General features: G+C 54.8%; 1 protein-coding gene across 1 annotated transcript; it reads left to right on the top strand.

Annotated features, from left to right (window-relative positions):
• Window positions 1–3826: 3826 nt before the first annotated feature.
• On the top strand, window positions 3827–21687 carry AKAP8 (A-kinase anchoring protein 8; the record flags this gene model as incomplete). The annotated part of the gene is made up of 16 exons (XM_026054945.1): window positions 3827–3914; window positions 4028–4066; window positions 5138–5170; window positions 6191–6277; window positions 6970–7261; window positions 8330–8936; window positions 9363–9504; window positions 9939–9988; window positions 10626–10659; window positions 12427–12523; window positions 13351–13492; window positions 14147–14240; window positions 15629–15759; window positions 17177–17272; window positions 20624–21269; window positions 21513–21687. Coding segments are annotated over 15 exons (2556 nt in total), but the record flags the coding sequence as incomplete, so codon positions are not given.
• Window positions 21688–23047: the final 1360 nt, after the last annotated feature.

Genomic DNA, 23047 nt, shown 5'->3' with positions numbered 1-23047 from the left:
CCCATTTCTGAAGACGACACAAAATGGCGGCCGCGCGGGCCCCTCCCCCTCAGCGCCGCTCCGGCCCCGCCGCTCTCCCCCGACCCTCCCGTGGGGGGGGGGCACCGGGCGGGCCTCGCCCGCCCCTTCCTGAGGGAGAAGCCCCCCCCGGCTGCCTCCAGCCGCTCCCCGGGGCCGGGTAGCGCCGTCCTGAGGGAGGGGGGCCGCTGCCGGCCCCGCTGCTTTGCCCTGAGCCCGGGGGAACGTGAAGCAGCGAGTGAAAACGCCGTTCAGAGGACCCAAAAGCCCTGGAAACCCCCCCAAAAACTCGTCAGGATCTGGGGGACAGCGCTTCTAGCTGCGCGCGTCTAACGGATCGAAGCGCCGCGGCAGTAAACACGCCGCAGCGTCTATTCTGCGAATATCTTCCCCTTTACACGCTCTTCGGATGCACAGATCGATTTAAACAGCTATTTCTATACTAGCTAAGCTGCTTTTCCACCATAGCCCCTGGCGTAAAGGTGCAAAATGAAGAGAAAAGGAGTCGATGAGCCCCCCTGAAAAGCCGGTGACTGCAGAAACGGTGGGAAAAGTGCTGTTTTCCGCCAGATTAGCGGAGCGTCGCATGCTCGTTATGAAGCATCGCCGTTCTGCGCTGGCGACCTGCAGGGGAAAACGTTCTCCACTGAAGCAGCAAACGTTGGGGTCGTGTTGGTTGTTTTGATGCCTGCTTTGCTCTTCCGGCCTCCGCCTTAGCGTCCAGGCAGCTAAGCTCGCAGAACCGAAAGCACAGTGTCAAAATAGAAATGCCTTCGTCCCTGTCTGAGTTTGACAGCTTGATTATCTCACCGGTTGTTTAAAAGTCCTTTATCTGAGTTCGTTTAGATGCCAGCCAGTCCACCGGTTTGGAAGGTGAGCGCTCCCGGATGCAAAAACCCCAGGCAACCCGGGAATCGGGCTGCCTGTTGCCTGTCTCCTCTCCCCCCTCGCAGACGCACGCGTGTTTGGAGCCCTCGTTCCGCCTTTATTTCAAACTTGGCTTCCGCCGTTGCTCGCGTTCAAAGACGCGGCGGTCCCGTGAGGACGGTTTTTGCCTCGCTGTTCGAAACGTTTCTGTGGTTGCGTGGCGTAATTACAACTGCYGCGGAATTTTATAAATGATACAATATGCCTGTTCTGTGTTTATTTTATCAAGCTCCTCGTACCTAGTGCGTCGCTTGCTGCAAAAATCATACATAATACACGCAGACCTCTTGTTCATCTCGAAGGCAGACCTGTTGACGAGGTGCTCTTTCCCATTTTCTCCTTTCTCCGTCTGCCCCCAGCTTTGCGGCGTTCCGATGACATCTCTCTCATCATAAATGGCGCCTTAAATGCTTTTGGACTGTTTTACCAGTTTTTCCGGCGTAACCATCGCACCAGCCGGAGCTCTCAAGTTGGCGTCAGGATTAAAGATGCGCAAAACGCATTCATTTTGCATCTCTCTCTGGAGAGAGGGATTTGTCCTGGGTGGCTGCAGCCCACCTGCTGCGAATCCAAAATGCCAAAAGGATCTTTGGGCCAAGAATATGGTGGTTTGGCTGCTGAATGCCCGTGATATGTTTATTAGCCAAGATGAAGTGTAGATATCTGCTTCTGGGCTAGTCACCTGCTCTTCTTTATAGCAAAACAGGCGCTTCTAGGGTGCATTTAATCTCCTCTTAAGGTAGATGCCTTAAATAGGACGGTGAGTCACGGTTGAGAAGTGTCGGTGTCTCTCCGTTGACAGCAGAGCGAGTCTGGATGACTGGCTCAAAAGAGTTTGTGTTCAGCCGTGTGAAAGTTACTCTAGAGACTTCTTTTGCCTGCTTCTGGCTCCCTGAAGTTAATTAGCTGTCTAAAAAAGGCCCAAATCTTCCTTTTGGCTTGTAGAAATCATAATGTGTTAAAAAACACTAGGTACGTGGCAGCTTTTCCAGAAGTCTGACGCAAATGTCGGTATTCAGGTTATAAATTCATGATGTTTTTCTAGTTCTTGCACGTCCGCGTTTTCGCAAATAACCTTCAGGCGCGGGGACGTCAGCCTCTGCGTCCCCTCTCTTTATAATTCGTTACGCTTGCTTTACCCGGTGAGGCGTATTTTTGAGAGTTGTACGCTTCCAGCTGGACTCGGTTTTCAGAGAGAGCATCCTCTGCGATCCAGCAAAAGGAGACCCCCGCGCAGCACGCGGTTTGTAGCTGCGATTTAAGCGCTTAGCGATTCCAGCAGAAGAGGAGCTTTGTTCTCCCCCCGGGGCAAAGTCTTTGTCGAAATCAGCGGGGCGACTTCGAACCAGCTCTGTGGAATTCCAGCTTTCAGAAATAATTTCCTGCTGTTCGTCCTGGGCCCCAACATCTTTATTATTATTATTTTATTTTTCCTGTGGGTGTTAAACTTCAGCCCCCGGCGTTTCAAACGTGCCGAACAAAGTGAACCTCTGCTGTTGCTCCGTGGTCTCTTGGTACGCGCTGTGCTTGCACCAGCGCACTGAGTAAAATGTTTCCCACGCTCTTTTTCCCCGCTTCGGCCGCCTTTAGGGAGCGTTTTCGGGGAGGATCCCTCGGGGAGCGGGACACGGTGTGCTCAACTCTGCGACGTTTGTTGCTCAGGCCCCCTCGGTGCTTCTGAATCCCCCCGGGTGCTTTGCAGTGCTTCTGCCGAGCTGTTTTCCTTGCGCTTTATTTTTGCTGCTCTTTTCCCAAGGGAAAACAACGGCGACAGCGGTTTATCGCGTGAATTCTTGCTCTTGGGAACGCGCTGCGCCGCTGCAGGGGCGGCAGATACCTTCTCCACTCCTTTGTGCCGGGTCGTTAATACCCGAGCGTTTTATCTAGTGGTTTCTTTTTTTGCGTTTCGGTTTCAAAGGTAGATGTCCAACTTTAATCCCCGCCCTCTTAAATCGCCTTGACGAGAGAAAGCTTGAGAGCCTTGCTTAACCCAGATTTCTCCGTTCCTATAAAAGAAAATTACCGTCGTGATAATACCTGTATAAACACATGCCCTACGTATTTGCAAGCAAGACACCAAAGCGTATGGGTGCAGTTAAAAGCCGGGCGGCTTTTAGTATCCGTAATCCGGAGGCGCAGCCCACAGAGAGCCCGCAAACGAAGCGGTCGGGCTGTTTTCGCCGAGGTTACAGACCGCGTAACCTCCGTCAACCTCGACGCAGCGGGGCTGAGGCCTTATTGTGGCGCCGCTCGGCTGTTTTTTGCCTCCTGCGGTTTTTCGATAATGCGGAGAGAGGCCGAGGGGAGGGAGGGGAAAAAAGGGATTTAAAAAGCGCACGTGTGCTGTAGATCCTTGGTCAGCCCGGAGCAGGTTTGCGCAGGGATACGTCTGCAGGATAAACGTTTCGCGAAATCGGGGCGTCTTGGATTTTAAGCGCTTTCAGGGAAACACCTGAATATGTTGCTTTAGTCTTCAAAATTCATTTTAGGAGACGCTCCCGTGGTTTCGTTGCTGGTTGGGGAAACACGGAGCTTGTTTCTATCCCAAAGCTGGCAGATGCCCTTCCAGCAGCTCAGAGTTTGCCAAGCTCATTGCAGGTCTTTTGGGGTGCTCGAATGTCCGTACCTTTCTGCAGCTCGCCGATGAGTATAATTTTACCAGCAAATGCAGCCATCCTAGGAAAAGGCAACTTCCGCTGGTGCAGCATCCTCTAGACTTGACGCCTCCGCTGATGTTGTTTGCCAGAGGCGATGGCAGTTCGCGTCTTGACTGGATGTAGCGATGTCAAGTACCTTTAAAACTGATTTTTTTTTCTTTGGAAACGCACCACGTTTTTTTCAAGTCTCTGTCTCAAAGYGTCTTGTTGCGCTTTTAGACTGATTCAAACCAAATTTCATCTGGAACAAAGCGTTTGTTGCTTCAGGCGCGTCTCCCAAACAACAAGAGAACAAGCGCAATCAAGGACATGGTGGGTTTTAGGGTTAATTAAAGGAAGAAACTAAAACCGTTGGAACGCCGTAGGTGACTGGAGAAAACCCCCGATCCTTATAATAGCTCGATTTTTATTTTATTTTTTTGCAGGTTATGGCACCTGGAATACTGGGACCACCAATACTCAAGGTAAATTCCATATATGTATTTATATAAAACGTATCCGGGATCTATTTTAGGTTATAACTTACTTCTCTCTCTCCTTCTCCCTAGGATTTAACTTTTCTTTCTCTTGGGGCAGAGTAGTGTAGTATTGTACTGCTTTTTGTTGACGTGTAACCTTCATTCTCCTCTACCTAGTAACTCTATGCTTGTTTTTCTGGGTTTTGGGGGTTTTTTTGTTTGTTTTTTAAAAGCTTCATCCCATCATCTCATGACACATTCCAATTTCCGCCTTTTGAGGGTTGTCTGTTGGAGGAACTACCTTAGGACCGGCCTCGATCTCACGTACRGCAATAAAGCGCTTTGTTTTATCGCTCGTTAGCGTCGTAAAACGAAGCGTGTCCTGAAGCGTTTGCCCCAGTGGGACTCTCGRCTTTGAACTTCTTTCCGGCCCAGACAATCGGGGAAGAAGCAAGACGCTTCCATGAGTAATATAATCTTCCCGAACGCCTTTGCCGCAGTTTCGCTGCCGAGCGCRCGTTGAAACCGAAACCGTTAATACGAAATTGCAGCCTGGGTTCCGTGTCCTTGCTGCTTCGTGGCTCGGATGTGGAAAAAAATAAGAGCTGACTGTGGTCGTGAACCGTTGTGCGGTTCCTCCGGGTGTAGCTCGAGGCGAGAGCGGAACGGCAGGTGGTTACGGTCTCCCGTAGGCTAAGAATAGCGCTTCAGTACCGAAACGCAGGAATTTGGACTCGGCCCGGGTACTATGGGACGTGTTACCTGAGATTTTTTAATTTGTTTATCTATTTTAATGGAATCATTTGTGGGTTTGAAACCGCAAATGTCAGATTAGATATTTGAAAGTGTTACAAAGAGGGTCTATATCTCTATATCTCTATATCCATATATATATAATCCATTTCATTTTCATAAATAGCTCTTGGAAGTACTRGCTTCTTTCTTTCCCGATCTGTGCAAAAAGCTACTTAATATTTACAACCATTATCCGGAATTCTGTATGTTTAGTCGTGGGCTCACAACTCCTACGCCTGGTCGCTTTTAGCGCTGAAACGGTCTTTCTTTTGCCCCGTGCAGGTACCTACGCGACGAATGCGACGAGCTGGCAAGGTAGGTGTTAAATCCGTTGTGCCGTTTCCGCGCTCTCCTCAGCCTCTCGCGTTGGCCTGAACACGCGGAGCTGTTTTTTCCGCCTCGCGGGCTGCCTCCGCTTGGGAATTAAAAGTAAGCGCGGATGTGCTTTTGAGCGGCTTGGCCTCGCTCCTTCCTCGTGGCGCACGGTTAGAGCATCTGAAGCGCGGAGCGGCTTCCAGGAGAAGCCCTCGATTATTGTCACCTCGCTCCATGATCACGTGCGTTTTGGTTTTCCCTTTTTGCTGAAGAGAAACTTTATCCTGACCAGAAGCCGACTTACACTTGAAACGGAAGAATTAATTCGCGGATTAGGAAAGCTCGCTTATCTTACGCCTCCGCTGCTCATTTGAGCTGGGATAGCCGGACGTGCGGGTTAATAAAATAATACYGACGAGGTTTTATTCCCCCCCTCGCAGCCCTTGTTACGCCAACATCTTGACGGTATATAAATGCAGTTGTCCGCTAGCGCTTGCTCAATAAACCGTCTTTTGCATTTCTCTAATAAACCTTTCCTGTCGGAGCAGCGTTTAGTTAATTAGCCTTCATTTGAATAGTCTGGCTGGTTTTGGCTATTTTTAACGCCTTCCCCGGGGAAGAGCTAATGCCTGAGATACTTTAAGGAACTATTATTTCCTTGGTCCTCGCAGTACGGAATTAAATATCGYGCTGCACGTCGGGCTGTAGATTGCAACCTCCCAGGCCAAGTCATGTGTAAAAATGATTTTTTTTTTCTTTCTTCTGTGATTTCTCTCTGTCTTTGTAAAGCCTGGGATGCGGAGGCGAGGACTAACACCCTGTCGCGCTAGGTCTTGTGCAAATACAGACTAGAAACGCGGTCCCCGCTGCGCAGAGCTTACGACCTGAATCAAACCAAAAAGCCCCCAGACGGAAACGGGCAGATGGGGGGAAAACGCGACGGAACGGCGAGGCGGCGGGGCGCCGCAGGCGGCGGGATCGGCGCCCCGGCGGCCTTAACCGTTGTCAATTTTATTGTAGGCGCCGCGGCCAAGGAGAATTATGAGGGATCTTCGTGGCACTCTTGGCAGTCGCTTTACGGGAGCCCTAGGAGTGACGTAGCGAAGGGTACGACAGGTCAGAAGCAGCAATCGAAGAGCTGGGAGAGGAAACTCGCTTTTTTTTGTTATAAGCTCAGCTTAAGACGTGTTTCTCTTAGAGCAGGGCCCCTCCGGGTGGCGGTTTGGCGAGCGGGGAGCGCGTCGAGGTGTTTCGGGTCTCGGCGGGCGCAGGGGCCGCGAGCGCGGCTGCGGCGCGTTGCTCTTCCCTTGACGTCGCGCTGGCTTGCCGCTTTATGCTCTTTATTACTCACCACTTTGATTTTTGTTTTTTTTTTTCCTGGTTAAACTTCCTAGCTTCGGTCGCCTCGGCCGGATACGCGGTGACGCACCCGGCGGCGTGGTCCCCTTCGATATTTTTGTTGGGCTGCGCGCCGCGGGTGGCTTAGGCGGACAAAGCGCCCAGTGACGCGCGCTGAGCTCGTTGGAAAATCCCTAGCAGGCACCAGTAGCGCTCCGTTTCCTAGCGGTGAAAATCGCCAGAAGGAACTCTGGGCCCTGGAGCTTTTAGGGTTGGGGTTGAAGGCGAAACTTTGGACTCCTGATTGACACGTTTCATTTTAAGAAAGCGGATTTCCTTTAAGGAGCAAAGCCCAGCTGCAACCTTGCCTGGTGGGGTCCGTAGCATCCAAACCCTTCTTCCAGATACCTCTGTCTTTAGGATACTATATTTAAATTGATATTTTTCCCCTTTTCTGCCAGGTTATGAAGGTTATGACTATTACAACACCCAAACCTCTGCCGCTAACACGGCGGCCACGTACAACTATGGGGCGGCAGCCGCTGCCACCTCCAGTACTTGGGAGACTCCCAAAACTTCCGACATGAGCATGAACGCCAACGTCAACACCAGCATGTCCGTCGCGTCGTACGGCGCCGAGACCGGGCCGAACGAGAACTCGGATTCCATCATAGCCAAAATTAACCAGCGTTTAGATATGCTGTCGAAGGAGGGCAGCGGCGGGACAGGCGAAGGCATGGAAGACCAGGAGAGGTGACCGTTAGGCTCGTTTCTTTTATAGTAAAAATTAACGTTCTGTCATCGCCGTAACTTCAGATTAAGCCGCTCTAATTGCATCGGCGTGATTCAGCGTTTGTTTTTGAGAAAACAAGCTCGATTGCATGCTGTTACTTTATTCTTTTTACCTGTCCTGATTTTCTTTTTTAATTATATATGGGTATGTACGTATCGGGCATTAAAAGCCGCTTCCATCGTTGATTGAATTAATGCGTTTTTACAGGCAGTTTTTTATTTACATTTTTCCCGTTTCTTAAAGTATCTTTTCATATGCGTTTTTTTTATCTCTCACGTCTGTCTAGTACTTTTTTTTTCTTTTTTCCTCCCGCTGTGTTAAATTATGCCAGTCTGGAGAGCTGTCGCCTTTTGGCGCACGCTTTGCTGCTCGAATGGTAACAGGTGTCCTGGCAAGAGTTACCGAATAAACGAAGCTTCACCTTTCCCCGCCGTTTGATGCTTGCTGCTTTGGTCAGCCGAGGCGCTGCCGATTAATGCTTTATCTGCGTTAATTCCCTGCCCCGAGGCACGGCTCGGCGTTCCCTCTGAAGGACGGGATTGCTCGTTTTGCTTTGACGTCCCCTTTTTCCGCAGCGGAGGTTCTTTGCTAGGCGGCACCTCCCCTTTCGCTTCTAAATCGCTGACCCCGAAAATGAGAAACGGCGTTTTCTTCTGGCTTTGCCTCCGCGCGGGTCGCCGTCGGGAAGCTTTTGGGACCCGCTTTTCGACGAAGGAAGCGTAATTCGGACCGATTTGATGCTGTAGTGCTATATAGCTAGTAAGGTTACGACGTCCCCAAAGGGTTTCTGATCAGATATTTGTGCGGAAAGCACAATTTTTGTTTGGTTGAGGTTCTTTTTTTTCCCAAGCTTTCCGGGACTAAGGAAAACATGACGTGGAAAAAAAGTGGTCAGTGAGCAAGGTTTAAATAATTTTATTCTGTTCTAGCTAAGAGCATTTGGATTGTGATAATAAATAGGTACAAATGGTTGTATGACGTGTGGGACCGTTGTTCTAGCTGCTGACCGTTCCCTCCTCGCTGTGCAGCTCTTTCAGATTCGAGTCTTTTGAATCGTATGACTCGAGGTCTTCGATGAATGACCGCGACATGTACAGATCTGGCTACGACTACGGGGAAGTGGGAAGCGATCGGAACGATTCCTTCGGCAGCCAGTTCGACGGCCGCCGGGATCAGTCGCGCAACCGAGGAAACAACTACGGCCTCATCCGAGGCAGGGGCCAGAACCGCGTGCAGAATCGGGGGCACCTCAACGCTTTCAATCGCAGCGACCACTTCATGCCCTCCTCCAGTACGGAGCGCCTGTCGGCTCGCTGGAACGAGTTGAACTACATGGGTGGGCGCGGGATGGGTGGGCCCGGTCCCAACAGGCTCCCTTCTCTCTTCTCCCAAGCCCTTGTCCCCGATTACAGCGACTATGGCGACTACGGTGACTACGGCGATTATGGCGATTACGGAGATTACGGCGATTATGGCGACTACGGCGACTATGGGGACTATGGAGACTATGACTATGGCATGATGGGCATGTCGGGCATGGGAATGGGACGGTACGGCAACGTGCCGTACGGCATGGGGCGGCAACGAAGCCGAGACAGAGTGAGTACGGTGCCGTGGCACCTGAACACTCTCACGGTAAGTCGTCGCCGTTTTTCCTGGAAAACTCCGCTCGGCTTGTTTTTTTGCTCCCGCAGTCGGCCTTGGCACCAGGCTTTGCTGTTAATCTGTAGAATTCAGGGTGGTTTTTTCGCTTCCACTGCGGAAAAATTTAAGTCCTCCCAGATGGAGCAAAGTGTCACCTGCTCACATGTACCTGTGGTTTTTTTGTAAATAAGATAGAGCCTCTGAATGCTTCCCCGGTTCAGAATCGGCTCCGGAGGGTGGCGGGACGCTAATTTGTTCGTTCCACTTAGCTATAAGCAAGGCGGCAAATCCTTTTATAGCTAAATAAAAGTCTCTTGGGTCAGGCGGGCTTAAACTCTTCGGGGAGCTACGGCAGAGGGGTGGAACGTTTTGCTAAGTTCTCCGGCACCCGGAGCTGATCATTTCTTCCAACTTTAGCCCAAAAGGAGAGGTTTCCGCAACCGTTCGGGAGGGCGATCGGATAGCGAAGGAGGCCGCAAGCGAAAACAGTCCCAAAGCGGAGATGAGCCAGAGAGCAAACAGGCAAAGACCGACAGCGAAGGAGACGACACCGAGAACGGTACGTGCCTGCCTTCGTACTCTGATATTAGTCGCTTTTTTCCCCACACACACGCGTTTTTGAGCGTTTTCTCTTTCAACTGACTGTTGTTCGTTAAATTTCGATGCTGTTGTACTCGTTAGTCTCTGGTGTCGCTAACGTCGTYGTACTCCTGTAAGTGCCGCCTTGTGTGCCGTCTTTATAGTAGTGTTTTATGGCCTGGAACAAAATTAATGCTCGAGGTAGGCACCATAAAAGTAATGACAGTTTGCAGCAGCRGCTGACGGGCAAGGAGGAAATGGGACGTCGAGCAATTTGACGTCATCGCTAGGGTTTTTGAGCCGTTATCCCAGGACTTGGCGACTTGCTGGATACCAGCAGGGCCCCTTGCGGTCTTAAGCGGGAGAAAAGACTTCCCCCAGCACCAGCTAAATGACTTTTTTTCTTGTGTGCAGCAGATGAGGGCGAAGGAGAGGAAAAATCGGGAGATGAAGCTGACAAAGGTGTAAGTAACTTTTTGTTTTAGTTTTGTGACAAATGTGGGAGCRTTTAAAGCACTATAGCGGTTTCCTCCGTTCCCTTGACAGTGTCGTAGGCAGAATTGTTAAAACGATCCAGAACTAGTGTTCYGAACACGTATATATTCTGAAAGTTCTTGTTTTTCGTAATTAAAGSGTTACTGGCAGGTTCCTTGGCGCRGAGGTGCTTTTGCCAAGGTCCTGAAAGCGCCRTAGCGCGAGACTTAGGGCCCCGCACCCGTACTYCTGCTCCTGGCTCTACCGCCGAGTCTCGTTAGGGCTAAGTTCCAATTAGGGGTTGGCTRCTTTACTGCCTTTGGTTTGTTTGCCGGGTTGGATGGGGCACGTTGTCRCTTGTCCTCCGTGACTTGTGACCGGACGCAGTCTCTAGCAAGGTGCTACGTGAAGGAGTGACTTCTGTGAAGCGTTTCAATTCTGACAGAAGCGATATGGTTACGCCTCGCTATTATTTTGTAAATGTTGTGATTACAAGTGTTGACATTTAATGCCCAAGTGATGCAACCCTTCCTCTGCTCTGCCGTCCTGCTGGTGGCAGGATGGACTGTGACGCTTCCAAATCATGATAAATGACAACGGTGTCCTTCTTTTTTTGTTGTTTTCCAGGAGAATGGGAGTTGTGGCGATTTGGCGAAGGAAGGTAGGGTGGCTCCGCCAGTGCACGGGCTTCCTGTGAACCGGATACACTCCAAACCGGTGTGCTTTGCCTTTTGGCACTATCTAGAGGGCTTTTTTTGGTCCAAAACCAGGGCAGCTCCTGCTGCGACCTGTTACGCAGTCGGTCCAGGGCTCCAGTAGATGTGCCGCTGCCCATGGGGGTTGTTTTGCGGGGTAGTAACRAAGTGGCCGCGCTCCTAGGCTGCTTCGTACGGACGGTTGCTGCCCGTACGAACGGATAGGAAGAGAGGAAGTATTAGCCGTAACATCAGTTTATCTTCCTGCCCGGCTTGGATGAGGTTGGTGAGGAAGCACAGATCTAGCCGCGGGGCAGAAAAACACCAAAATCGTCCCAAAACAAATCGCTTTCGCTGGTGACTTCGCTCAGTACGCTAAACCCTGGGTTTTTTATCAAATAGGTGGGACTATATCAAAGTATGTCAGATATTTAAAACCTGGATGGTCTAGAGTAGCCGAAACCACTTTGGCTGCTTTGGGATTTAATTCTTTGGAGTTTAGACCAAGGGTTGTGCCCAGCTTGAAGGAGTTGGGTGCAGGGGGACGCCGCCTCTGTGAGTTCTCACACGCGTTGGCGGTGGTTTGCTCTCAGGAAGGACTTAGCTCGAACGTCGTCAATGACGTTCGCTTGGCCTGGTTGGGTCTTTGCTTTAGGACTTCGTTCTCTTGGCTCGAGGATTTATCTAGCTCTTCTGAGCTCCGTAGCTCCCTGCATGTTTGAAGTTATGACCGTTCTCTGTGCGGAGCAGAGGAGTCGGAGCTTGTTAAACGCTGAAGTGGAGAYGCACGCGCTAAGCGGATTATACTTTTTAGTTTAGGACACGTCAACCCCAAGCATATTTCGCCTTTATGGAGTGACCCGGGGGAACAGCGTGAATAGCTGCTGTTGCCCCTTTTAGATTATTCTCAGGATTGAACCCGAGGTGCAGCCGGATGTTCAATTTTTGTAGAAGCCTCTGATAAGCAGGTCTTGTCCWACAGTGGAAGTTCTGGTCTCTGCGCTCCTTCGCCTGGAGACGTTGCGGGCRAATTATTACCCGAGCGTGTTCCGTGAGGCCGATAGACCTCGCACCCAGTTCTTGCAGCTTCCTACCCTAAAATATTGCGGAGATTGAGCCAGTTAAATCCCTGCTTCTCTGCTGCTTTCCCTGTAATTACCAAAGCTATTGGGAAGGCAACGTAAGTAGACCTAAAACCGTCCTAAAGAAGCAGAACTGCCGCTCGGGCGCTAATAACATCTGTGCTGCCTTTTTTTTTTACTGAACTTTCCTAAGTAGCTTTTTCCAGCCCTGTGGAAAAACAGATAAAGAGGAAGAAAAGAGAGCGCAGGGAGAAATAATAGCTCTTCCCGAGGAAGTGAAAGAGGGAGGTGTCTTTGCAGCAGGGTTTCTGGGGCACCGTGAAAGTCGGGACTCTCGTGACCGCTCTTTCCGGTAACCGCGTGTCTTGTCGCTGTCTACAAAGGCTTAAGTTACTGTGGGAACTTGAGGGAGTTGGAGGAGGATGGTTTTATGCTGGAGACCTGAGAAAAGAGGCTGCCGCTTACCTGYGGTCCGGAAGCTGACTTGTGGGAGGGAGGGAAAAACGGAAGAGCTGCCGGAGACCGGGAGAAGTTACAACTTCCTGAAGCCAAGGGAAAATAGGAGGCTGAGGAACTGGGCTCCCGAAATACCTCGGCCAGCAAAGTGTGTGGACGCGAGCTGTTGCACAGCAACTCTGAATTTTTCCCTAGCATCTGGAGATGGCTGTGAAGATGATGATGAGGAGGTGAAGAAGAAGAGGGAGAAGCAGCGGAGGAGAGATAGGATGCGTGATCGGGCGATGGACAGGTAAGAGGAGTGACAGGCCGGTCCCTTGCCAGCACTTTTGTGAAGAGTCACTGTAATATTTGAATTATCCTTATAATATTTAGCCAGAATATTCCTCTGGGCAGACGTGGGAGAAATCTGAAGTGCTAGAGGATCATGTTTTGGGGCTCTGCATTCTGATTTTGGCTTTTTTTCCCTTTTTTTTCCCCTCTTGTGTGTTTTATGACCCCTCTAAAATGAGGGGAGTAACGTGCTGTTTAAAAAAAGAGACGAATGTAGCGTTAGAAATGCCGAAGGGTGTAATAAGCGGCTGTAGATGCAGCCTTGCTGTTTAAGCAATATGGCAAGTGGTTTAAAGACAGACTAACCAGTTCGCGGTCTTCTGCGACATCTTAAAAGCTGCGTTGGATCACACAGGTTGTCCATCTATCCCAGTATCCCACCTGGGAGCGGCCGGTGAAGGGTGCCAAGGGAACCCGGTAGTGATACGTCCCCAAACGCTCAATCGGCACCTGGGGTTTCCGTACCTCAGGGGTGTTTCCCAAACCTGGGAGAGCGTTTTCCTGTTTAAGAGGGTTGAACTCCTCTCTTGCCCTGTGAGTTTGTCCCGTTTCTTTTAAACCCGTGCAGGGTTTTAGCGTACGCTGCTGAAGTGCAGCTTCCTCTTGTACGGAGAAGTAGCTACTGTTTAATCCCTGTAGGTTGCCAAAAAGATTGGGAAGGTGCGCTGGGAAGTAGAATCATATAATCGGAGTAGAATGGTGCTTTGAATCTTGAGGAAGAAGGTGATAGGTAGAAAACTAAAAGTCTGACTTGCTCCTGATTTGTGGTACGATCACTCCGCGTAGAATCCAGTTTGCCTGTTCCGTGTGCAAGTTCCGCAGCTTTGAGGAAGATGAAATCCAGAAACACCTACAGAGCAAGTTCCACAAAGAGACCTTGCGATACATTGGCACCAAACTTCCCGACAAAACCGTGGAGTTTCTGCAGGTACGTGGGCAGCCCGGCGCCGGTTTAACCTTTCGGCGACTTCTCCGCGCGACTGCTGGCCCGTTTTGGGATCTCCCCGCTCTCGGGAGGAGGGGAAGGGCTTACGAATCCGTCCGCGTGCAGCTCCCGCTTTGTCGGCTCGCRTCACGTGTTGGCGTATCCCCTGATGACGTCGGTTGACGCGATGCGGGTTTCTCATGTGTCGTCGGACAAATAACCGTTTCCCTCCCAAAGGGAATTTCAACGGAAAAGCCGGGAACGAATGTTCTGTCGATTGTCCTCTCCTTCCTCAGGCCTAGCTGCGTAGATGGTGCAAGAGAGGAGGACTGGGGCGTTTTATTTCCAGCGTTTGGGTTTGGGGGCTGTTGAGTGGCATCTTTCAAGCRCTGAGGAAGACTTTAAATAAAAACGCAAACCTGACGGTGACAAAATAGGCTTCGAGGAGGTGCCGAGTTTGGCTCCGGCTTGGAYCTTTCAGGCTCTTGCTACGGTCGAGATGACGGGGACGAGAAAACGTCTGGGCTCGCCTAGTTGGTCCGCTAACGGCGGTCTTCCTTGCGGGTTTTCTGCAGAGCTCTCGTTTCCCTTTTGCGCCGCTCRACGGTCTCGGCGAGTTGCGCGGGGGATAGTGAGTCCTGTCCCCTTCCCCTCCAGGAATACATCATCAACAGGAATAAGAAAATCGAGAAGCGGCGTCAGGAGCTGACGGAGAAAGAGGGCACGAAACAGAAGCCGGATCCGTTTAAGGGTAAGGAACTGTTCTGGTGTGCGGAGGCCGAGGGCGGATGCCTGCGTACGTGAGGAACCGCTGCGGTTCGGGGCTCCCGTGTGGGCAGGCCCGGATGCGGGGCGTTTGTAGCCCGTTATCTGTTGCTAATAGCAGACGGATGCTACGTTAAGCGGRTCCTCAGATGCCCAAGCGCGGCCATCTCCTTCAGCAGAACGCAACCATCTTGCTCTCATCTTGCGCAAGCTGAGAAAGGGGGAGGTTTCTCCCCAAAACGTGGGAGTGGGGGCGGGCTGACGGGTAGGATTTARTAGCCTGACGGCAGCTAAACCTACAAAATTCACCAGAACCTCACGGATTCGCTATTGACCTTGAGAACCGCTGCGTCTTGCAAGTTTTCCAAGAAAACAAGCGCGTAGGGCTTCTGAAGGGACTCTGTCCCTCTGCCTTTGTGCCGTCGTAACTCTGTCTGGGCTTCTGGGTGTGAAAATCTGGCCRGTTTTGTGAAACGAGCCATCTTTGGGGAAAGAGAGGACGCCCGTCCTCGCTGTGGCTTCTCCGACAGTTGGTTCGTGAGACTGTCGCGATGGTACAAATGCTAAAATAGGCGGAAGGTGAAAAGCAGCGCCCCAAGGATCGTTGGGTTCGGGGTCGTTCAGCTAACGCGGCTTGGTCCCGTGTTCGCTTCTAACGTTAAAAGAAGCTTTTGAGAGCGGCGAGGTCGATCCACGTGGGCTTTGGCAGAAAGCGAGACGGGGGGGAAGAAAATCCCCTTCGGCCGGATCAACGCGCTTATCTGCCGTATCGTCCGCACCCCTCGGCCGCAGAAGGACGCTTGGTCCGAGCCTGGGAGGCCGGTCCTGTCGCGGCGGGCGTAGTTTAGCTAAGCCGCGCGTCGACTCTAAAACGAGTGGCCGGGCTTTTAGACGGAGGATCTGAGCCGAGGGAGAAAGCAGGAAGGATCCGAAAGCTGGGGGAAACTCGAGTTGCCCRTTGCACCCTTGTGACTTTTAAATCGGATAGAGGCTTGGAGAGGGCAGGCTGGTTTCGACCAGGACTAGAGGAAAACGGGGTTCGGTTCCCGGCTTTGCCTCAGGTAAGWCGATTGCTTCGGACCTTGGGCCGTTACCCCGAACAACCTCTCTCCCTCGCGCGCTTSCGCGCTGCGTTGGTAGGCTCCGTTTAAGAGCGGAATTATCCGTGGCTTCTCTCCTCCTTGCCTTAGAATAAAGTCCGTGATTTTTGTCCCCAAAGGGAAGGCGGAAACGGCGAGGAATACGGGCGCCGAATTAGCCCGTTGGCCGTGACGCGGGGAGGAGAGCGTCACGGGGGCGGGGGARCCGTGACGTTTAGCCGGCAGAACGTCCGACGCGCTTTGCCTCTCGCCTGACGTCTCGTCCTCGCCGTAGGTATCGGCCAGGAGCACTTCTTCAAGAAGATCGAGGCAGCTCACTGTATGGCTTGCGACATGTTAATTCCCGCCCAGAACCACCTGCTCCAGAGGCACCTGCGATCCGCGGATCACAACCGAAACCGCAGGGTAAGCAACTGCCCCTTCATTTCCGTTCGCTTCCGAGCCGGAGCGTTCCATCTTTGCTGAGAGCCTGGGTAAGGGGACGTCAGTCGAGGCTTGAGGTTTCTGTGCGGCTTTGGCTCCACTTGCTTCGCAGCCTCTTGGAGCGGAGCGGAGCGCAACGGGATGAGTTGGGGAACCGCAGGGCGGTTGCGGGATGCCGGCGGGCAGCCCGCGCGGGCTCCGTTCTTTCATAGGGAAACCCGAGCAAACGAGAAACGCTGGGATGCCGCTTGGAAGCGGGAAGGACGGTGAGCAGAAGAGGTTGTGCTGCGAGGGAGACCCGGGTTTTCATTTGCGCGTTAGCGGGGTACATTGGTGATTTTTTGGTGACGCTAACCACCGGCAGGAGCTGAAGCCGTCACGCTCTCCCTGGCCAGGCTTGGGAGAAAATCCTCTGGGGCGGCAACAGCGTTTGGGCTTCGCACGTTCCAAGCGGCCGGGGGCCAGATCCGCCATTACGATTGACCGGTCTGGGATGAGCGCAGCTTCACGGAAATAGCCGATACCCTTTTCTTTCCCGCTGGGGTCGGAGCGCTTGAAGTTCAGAGCGCTTGAAGTTTGCAGGTGAAACGTTCCTCCTCCATTTGCGGTGCTTTCTAGGGCTCTGAAAATCGCCTCCGAGGGAACGTTGAGGGCGCTTAGGGAATTCGGATATAACCAGCGTCTTAATTTGGCGCAGGCTGTAGAGAGGCTCTAAATCGAACGGATCAGTCCAGTCCCAGGTCGAGGAAGGGCAGCGGAAGGGTTCCGCTGGTAAAAAGAAGGAAGCAGCAGGCTTTTCCCGCTGCACGGTGTAATCGYGGATCCTGGCTGTCCAGCTCCAGCCCTTCCGTGTCTTTGGAGAAAACGTTACAAGCTCTGCAAAACCAGCCAACCCCTCCGGAAGCTCTTCCGGGCACGGCTCCAGGCTCCGCTCCATGGCGGTTGCGGAGCTGTCTGGAGCGCGGAAGCCTGTGAGGGTCGTCGCCTCCCGACGCGAGCGCGGATCGGGGACGGGGCGAGGTTCAGTCGGAGCGGCAACGTGCCAGTCACGCGGGGCGGTCTTCATCTCCGCCGTCTCTGAACGCGTGACGCGCGCCTTGCTCCCTGCGTAGCTATCCTGGACTCTTCCGCGCTGAGGATCCGTTGGATATTTGGGCGATATTCCAGCTGCCGGTGCCGAAATGCTTTTTATTTTTAGGTTTTTCCCAGRGCTCGTGTTAGCAGACGAAGTGCTGGGGCTCCCTTGCCTTGGCGTCCGCTTTTTACCACCCGCTYGGGGGGAACCGGGGTTTTCCGAGCCTTGCCGAGAAGGAGGGAATATAGCGTCTCGAGCCGAAACCCCAGTGGGAAACCCTTCCCCTTCCGGACCGGCTAACCCCCACGTTCCTTTGCTTTCTAGATGGCTGCGGAGCAGTTCAAGAAGACCAGCTTGCACGTCGCCAAGAGCGTCCTCAATAACAAGCACATCGTCAAGATGCTGGAGAAGTACCTCAAGGTGAGGGAGCGCCGAAGGTGGCAAGTCGCGCGGAGTTGCCGGAGCGGCGGGGCGTGGGCTCCGCCTCGGACGCCGGAGGAGCGCGGAGCCGAGTTGCCGCCGCGTGGGCCGCGCGCGTGCGCGCGCGACGCCCTGCTACGTACGATGGAGAGAAGCGTGGCTTCCGCTCCGCTCTTATCCGGAGGCGAAATCTTGGGTCTGGTTTCTATCTCTGAAAGCGGTTTACCACTTCTCGTGTTTTTTTGGGTTTTTATTTTAACTTGCAGACCGGAGCTACTGTAATTCCCAAGCGCGTGTAGCTCAGTTATGAAGCCATCCAAACGGGAACGTAATTAAGAGGCAAAAAAATAGCGAAAGGAATTCCGGTGCCCTCCTGCCGGCCCTCGAGCAGCGGCCTGGGGGCCGGGTTCGCCCCCGTGCGGAGAGCGAGCGTCGCGGCCTGGGTAGCYGCCGGTTGAGTCCCACAGGACTTGAACCGGATCCGGAAAACTCCCGGGTCACCCACTAACGCCACCCGGCAGCGGGGTGAATATTCCCCGGTGTAAACAGCCGGGCTCTGCGGCGTTCCCGGCGGCTCAACGGAGCGCCGGGGGGCGTCCGATTCCCGTGGGCCGAAACGCTCCCGCTAGCCCCCTTCCTCCTTCCCTTGAGATCCGAGCTGGGAAGCGGCTCGGAGCCTCCCCGGCCGATCCACGCTGCCGAGATGGAGCCCAGGAGAGGGCAGGCCCTGCGCCGCGTAGGGTTCGCTTAGGCCCGAGCCGGCGCTCGGAAGGGCGGAAAGCCGGAAGCCAGCGCGGTCTTCAGAGCATGGTGGTAACACGTTCCATGCGGAAGCGCCGCTGAGCGAGCGGGGCGCTGGCGCCTCCCGCCGCCTCCGTTTGCCCCCTTTCCGGCGGCGGGGGGGTGACGCCCGCGTAGAGCGCGGCGCCGGACCGCGGCCTGGAGGCGCGCGGGCGCCGCAGCGGAGAGGAGAAAAGCGGCGCCAACCTCCTCGCCGCGCGAAGATGCGAAGGAGCGCCGCTTTGGGGGGCTACCGCTGTTACCTGGAAGTCCGGGAGCAGCCCAGGATCCGCCGGGACCCCCCAGTTGCGCAAACGGGGCAGGCGCAAACCCCCCCCCCTTCCCCTCGCCACGGGGGTGGGGGGAGCGGACGCTTCCCCTTGTCCCAACCGGCGTCGCTTTTGGTCTTGCCCGGATTGAGCCGCTGCCGGCTAAGCTCTCATCGGGCCCAGTCTCTGCTAACCCCTAGCAAAACTGCGACTCCCCCCTCCAGGTCCGGTGGGAGAGACTCCGAGCCGAGAGTTGTCCGCGTGCGACGGCGCTGCAGCCCCGGGGGCCGAGGCCGCCTTTTCTTCCCCCCCCCTTAGCGGCCTCTCATACACGTTGAACAGGAGGGTGACACCAAAAAACGCCAAAAAACAAACCCTGCGGTACCCTCCCCCCCCGCCCGAGAGAGCCCTCGGGGGCAGGCGAGCCTTTGCCCGGCGCTACCCTCGGGGAATCTCTCGGAGGAGGAAGGAAAAAAAAACACAAAACACAAAACCCCCCCCCAAAAACGGAACCGCTCAAGTGCAAACTCCGTCTACCCCCCGCCAGGGTCCGCAGGCACGTCAACGCCACCTCATGATCAACGGTATCAAAGGCTGCCGGCAGATCTAAATGAATCGGCACCGGGCGCCCGACCTTTGTCCGTCGGCGGGAGGAGAGCTTCGACCCGTGCCAGCCTGGGCTCCGTACCCTTCCCAGGTGCAAAACCAGACTGAAAGGGGTGGAGGAAAATCTGAGGATTGCAGGTAATGCCAGAGCCGCCTCGCCGAAATGCTCTCGGCAACCTTCCCCGAGAAAGGAAGGCCGGAGCCAGGGGCGAGGATTGACGAGACTTGTCAGCGGCAAGAGACGAGTTCTTGAACGTGGGGCTGACGATTCCTCCTCGGAGGGACGCTGGGCACCTCGCCCTTCCGAAGGGAGGCCGTGACAGGCTCCAAAAGTGGACTTCAATTCCCCCCGTAGATTTTTTTTACCGGCGATACCGGACGTGGGTCCAGATCGCGAGGTATTTAGCCTGAATTTGCCCCCCCCTAATCCTCCAGAGCCTCGATAGGGAACGCCGGCTGGCTGACCCGYCAGCCGGAGAAGACGTAACGTTGCGTTTGTCCTCCGCCTGCATGGAGCTGCTCTTGTGGAGGCAGCCAACCTGGTCTGAACCTTCTGATCGATCCGGGCCACCAGGCGGAAAACCGCGCGAAACCTTTCGGCTAGCGAGCGAGCGGAGGCGGCCTGGGTTTGCCGGGCCCGGCGGCGCGTGCCTCCGCTCCTCGGGACATCCCGGATGCTGCGGTAGATGGAGGAGAGCTTCTCCTTCTCTCCTGGCCTCCAGCGGGAGAGTGGAGAAGCTCTCGGTCCCGGTCGATCAGACGTCAGGCGAGGTTTCTGCCGCTGGCATGCTGCCCTGCTCCCTTCCCGTTTCATCTGTTGCAGGCCGCCCGTCCGCGTACCTCGGGGACCCGCCGGGAAGGGAGCGGGATTTTAGCACCCCGCTTTGTCCCCRGCGGCCGCGCCGGGCTGGCACCGGCCCCGGCGGCAGGGTCGCCGCTAGGGTACGGAGCCCGCGCGGTGCTCGTCCCCATGTCCCCGTCCCCGCCTAAATCAAACGCACGCGGAGCCGAACGAAACGGGCCCCGCGGCGGCCCGGACGCAGGTAACGAGGCCGAAGCCTCGGCGCCTCGATCGCTCCGAGTCGATCCGCGCCGGGGCCGCGCGTCCGCCAGGTTCACGCAAAGTCGCGGCGCCTCCTTAACGTCCGGATTTCTCGCTCTCCAGAGAAAGGGTGCTAGGAAAGCCTGGAGTTTGCTGCTCGTCCCCCGCCTCTCCCGCTGCCGGAGGGGGGGAAAAATGCGGTGCAGCCAACTGGGACCGGCCAGAGGTCGAGGAATTTGGGGGTTTAATCTTTTTTTTAAATGATCGTGAGCTGAGTTCCTCCCAGCGGAGAGCGCGGCCGGCGGCCCCGGCTCGCTCTCGCGGGCGTCGCGGCCCGCGCCGTCCGTCTATCCGTCCTTAGCATAGCGGCCGTGCCCACCGAGCAGAAGCGGGACGCGGGAGACTTAACGCGCTCCGAGACGCGGGGTCCGAGCCCGCTCCTGGGGCGCTGCTCTCGCTGAAGGGGTAGCGCCGCGCGGCGTCTCTAGCGGCTCCGGGCCTTGCCCCGCCGGCTTTGCACGGTTGCGAATCCGCCGTTTCCGACGGAGGGCGGTTCCAAAAAAACAAAATAAAACCTCTGCTTTTCGTGTCTGAGATTCCCTCCGCTTCCCTGCGGTCCAGTGACTCCTCTCTTCCCTTCTCTCTCTCCGTCAGGGCGAAGATCCCTTCACGGACGAAATCGCCGACCAGGACGTGGACGAAACGGAGGCCTTGGAAGGCGGAGACGGAGCGAGCGAAAACGCCGCCACGGAGGCGGCCCGGGCGGAGGAAGGAGGAGGAGGAGGAGGAGGAGGAGGAGCGGGGCACGCGGACGAAGGCGCCGACGTGGCGAAAGCCGGCGAGGGAATGGAAGGCGCTTCGGAAGAATTGTCTAAAGGCGAGGAATTCCTTAAACACGTGGGCAAACAGGATCGCCCCAAGCAGCTGCTGATGCCCCCTTTCCTGCAAGACGAAGACCAGCTGGAAGCGGAGGACGCAGCCGAGGACGCGGCGGAGGACACGACGGCCGGAGCGGCTGCGGAAGCGGAAGCGGCGGCGCCCTCGGAAGCGGCCGTTGAGGCAAGTCCGGAGGAGCTGCCTTCGGTTCCAGAAACTCCCCAGGAGCCAGCAGCTTCCCCCAAAAGCAAAACTGACGGCTGGGCAGCCAAAGAGGAGGAGGAGGAGGAGGAAGAAGAAGCTGCGAGCAAGGCAGCGCCAGCTGGATGCAGTGAGCAGGAGGAGGAGGAGGAGGAGGAAGAGGAGGATCCACCAGCAGCTGCTGAGCCGCAGCAGGAGTAACTCCGAGAACGTTGGTGCGAAGGTGATTGTCCCGCGCCGTTGTCTAATCCACAATTTTGATTTTTTATTTTATTTTGCTGTTTTTTCTCCTGACTTCTCGACCGCGGAACGCGCAGCGCCGGCAGCAGCGCCGGGTTCAGTTTTCATTCGAGGGGGGGGGGACCCAGCCGCTCCGTCGCGCGCTTGACTCGTCTCGTTCCTCGTAGACTCGCTCAGTTCTGCTTTCGACGTCCCTTTTCCCTCTTTTTTTTGTTTTCTTTTTTAGGTTGAAGACCGCAGGAAGCCGTACATTCCCCCGGAACCACTCGAGCCGCCTCGCCGCCTCTCTCGAATTTTTCTAGGATCGGAAAGTTGGGTTTAGCGAAGTAAAGCTGTGATTCGAGCCTGACCGCTGTTTGGTTTTTAAGCGCAGCAATAAAGCTGTACGATTTCTTGTGTGACGGAGGCTTGGTCCTTTCGTGCTTTCCCGGCCTGGTAACGCTTAGGAGACCGTATTCCTCCCCGTAGGGAATATTTATGTTTATTCCCTGGAAAGGAGATGGTTGAGGGGTTTTTTGGGTCAGGAAATGCATTAACTTCATCTACCTCCGCTACTGCATGAGAATTAGGGTCCGTAATCGGGTTTTTCCGCACCGACCTGATTAGACGTAGAAATCGGAGCGCTGGTTGTGCAGGGAACCGCTCCGGAGCTTTACACGGAGCGAAGCTTCGGCAAAGCCCCTTTGCCCCGACGGCAGTTTTAAGGTCTCGGTCGAGCGCCGAAGCCGCTTTGCCGACCGCTGCCGCGGGATTAACGAAGCAAATGGGCGCTGGCTTGTTATCGAATGTCGTTCCTCGGGCTAGGAAGCGGTTGAAGTCGGAATCAACCCGGAGCTGAGCGTTGCAATAAATTGCCGACTCTGAAACTCATCTCCGGTTGTAATTGAGTTGCCGATGAGGCAGCCGCTGCAGCGGCGCTTGAGCGTGTGCCGAAACGGGAGCTCCGGTGCCTAACGAGCCACCGTGCACTGCAAACGCGCCCCAGCGTTGCTAACGAACCGCCCTGCACTGCAATTGCACCCCAGTGCTGCTAACGAACCGCCCCTGCACTGCAATTACACCCTGGCAGCGTTAATGAATGACCTCAGCACTGCAAATCCACCCTGGCACTGCTAACGAACTGCCCCTGCACTGCAATTACGCCCCAGTGCTGCTGACGAACCGCCCTGCACTGCAGTTGCACCCCAGTGCTGCTGACGAACCGTCCCTGCACTGCAATTACACCCTGGCAGTGTTAATGAATGGCCTCAGCACTGCAAATCCACCCTTGCACTGCAATTGCACCCCAGCACTACTAACGAACCACCCTGCACTGCAATTGCACCCCAGTGCTGCTAACGAACATCCCTGCACTGCAATTACGCCCCAGTGCTGCTAACGAACCACCCTGCACTGCAAATGCACCCTGGTGCTGCTAACGAACCGCCCCTGCACTGCAATTACGCCCCAGTGCTGCTAACGAACCATTCCTGCACTGCAATTATGCCCCAGCACTGCTAACGAACCATTCCTGCACTGCAATTACACCCTGGCAGTGTTAATGAATGACCTCAGCACTGCAAATCCACCCTGGCACTGCTAATGAACCGCCCCTGCACTGCAATTACGCCCCAGTGCTGCTAACGAACCGCCCCTGCACTGCAAATGCACCCTGACAGTGCTAACGAACGGAAATGCAGTGCTAACGAATCACACTACACTGCAAATACGCCCCGGCGCTGCTAATGATCCACGCTGCACTGCTAACGATCCACGCTGCAC

This window comes from Apteryx rowi, unplaced genomic scaffold, assembly GCF_003343035.1.
Source record: "Apteryx rowi isolate R43461 unplaced genomic scaffold, aptRow1 scaffold_975, whole genome shotgun sequence".
In the NCBI taxonomy this organism is placed as follows: Eukaryota; Metazoa; Chordata; class Aves; order Apterygiformes; family Apterygidae; genus Apteryx; species Apteryx rowi.
This window is presented reverse-complemented; position numbering and strand designations above follow the sequence as displayed.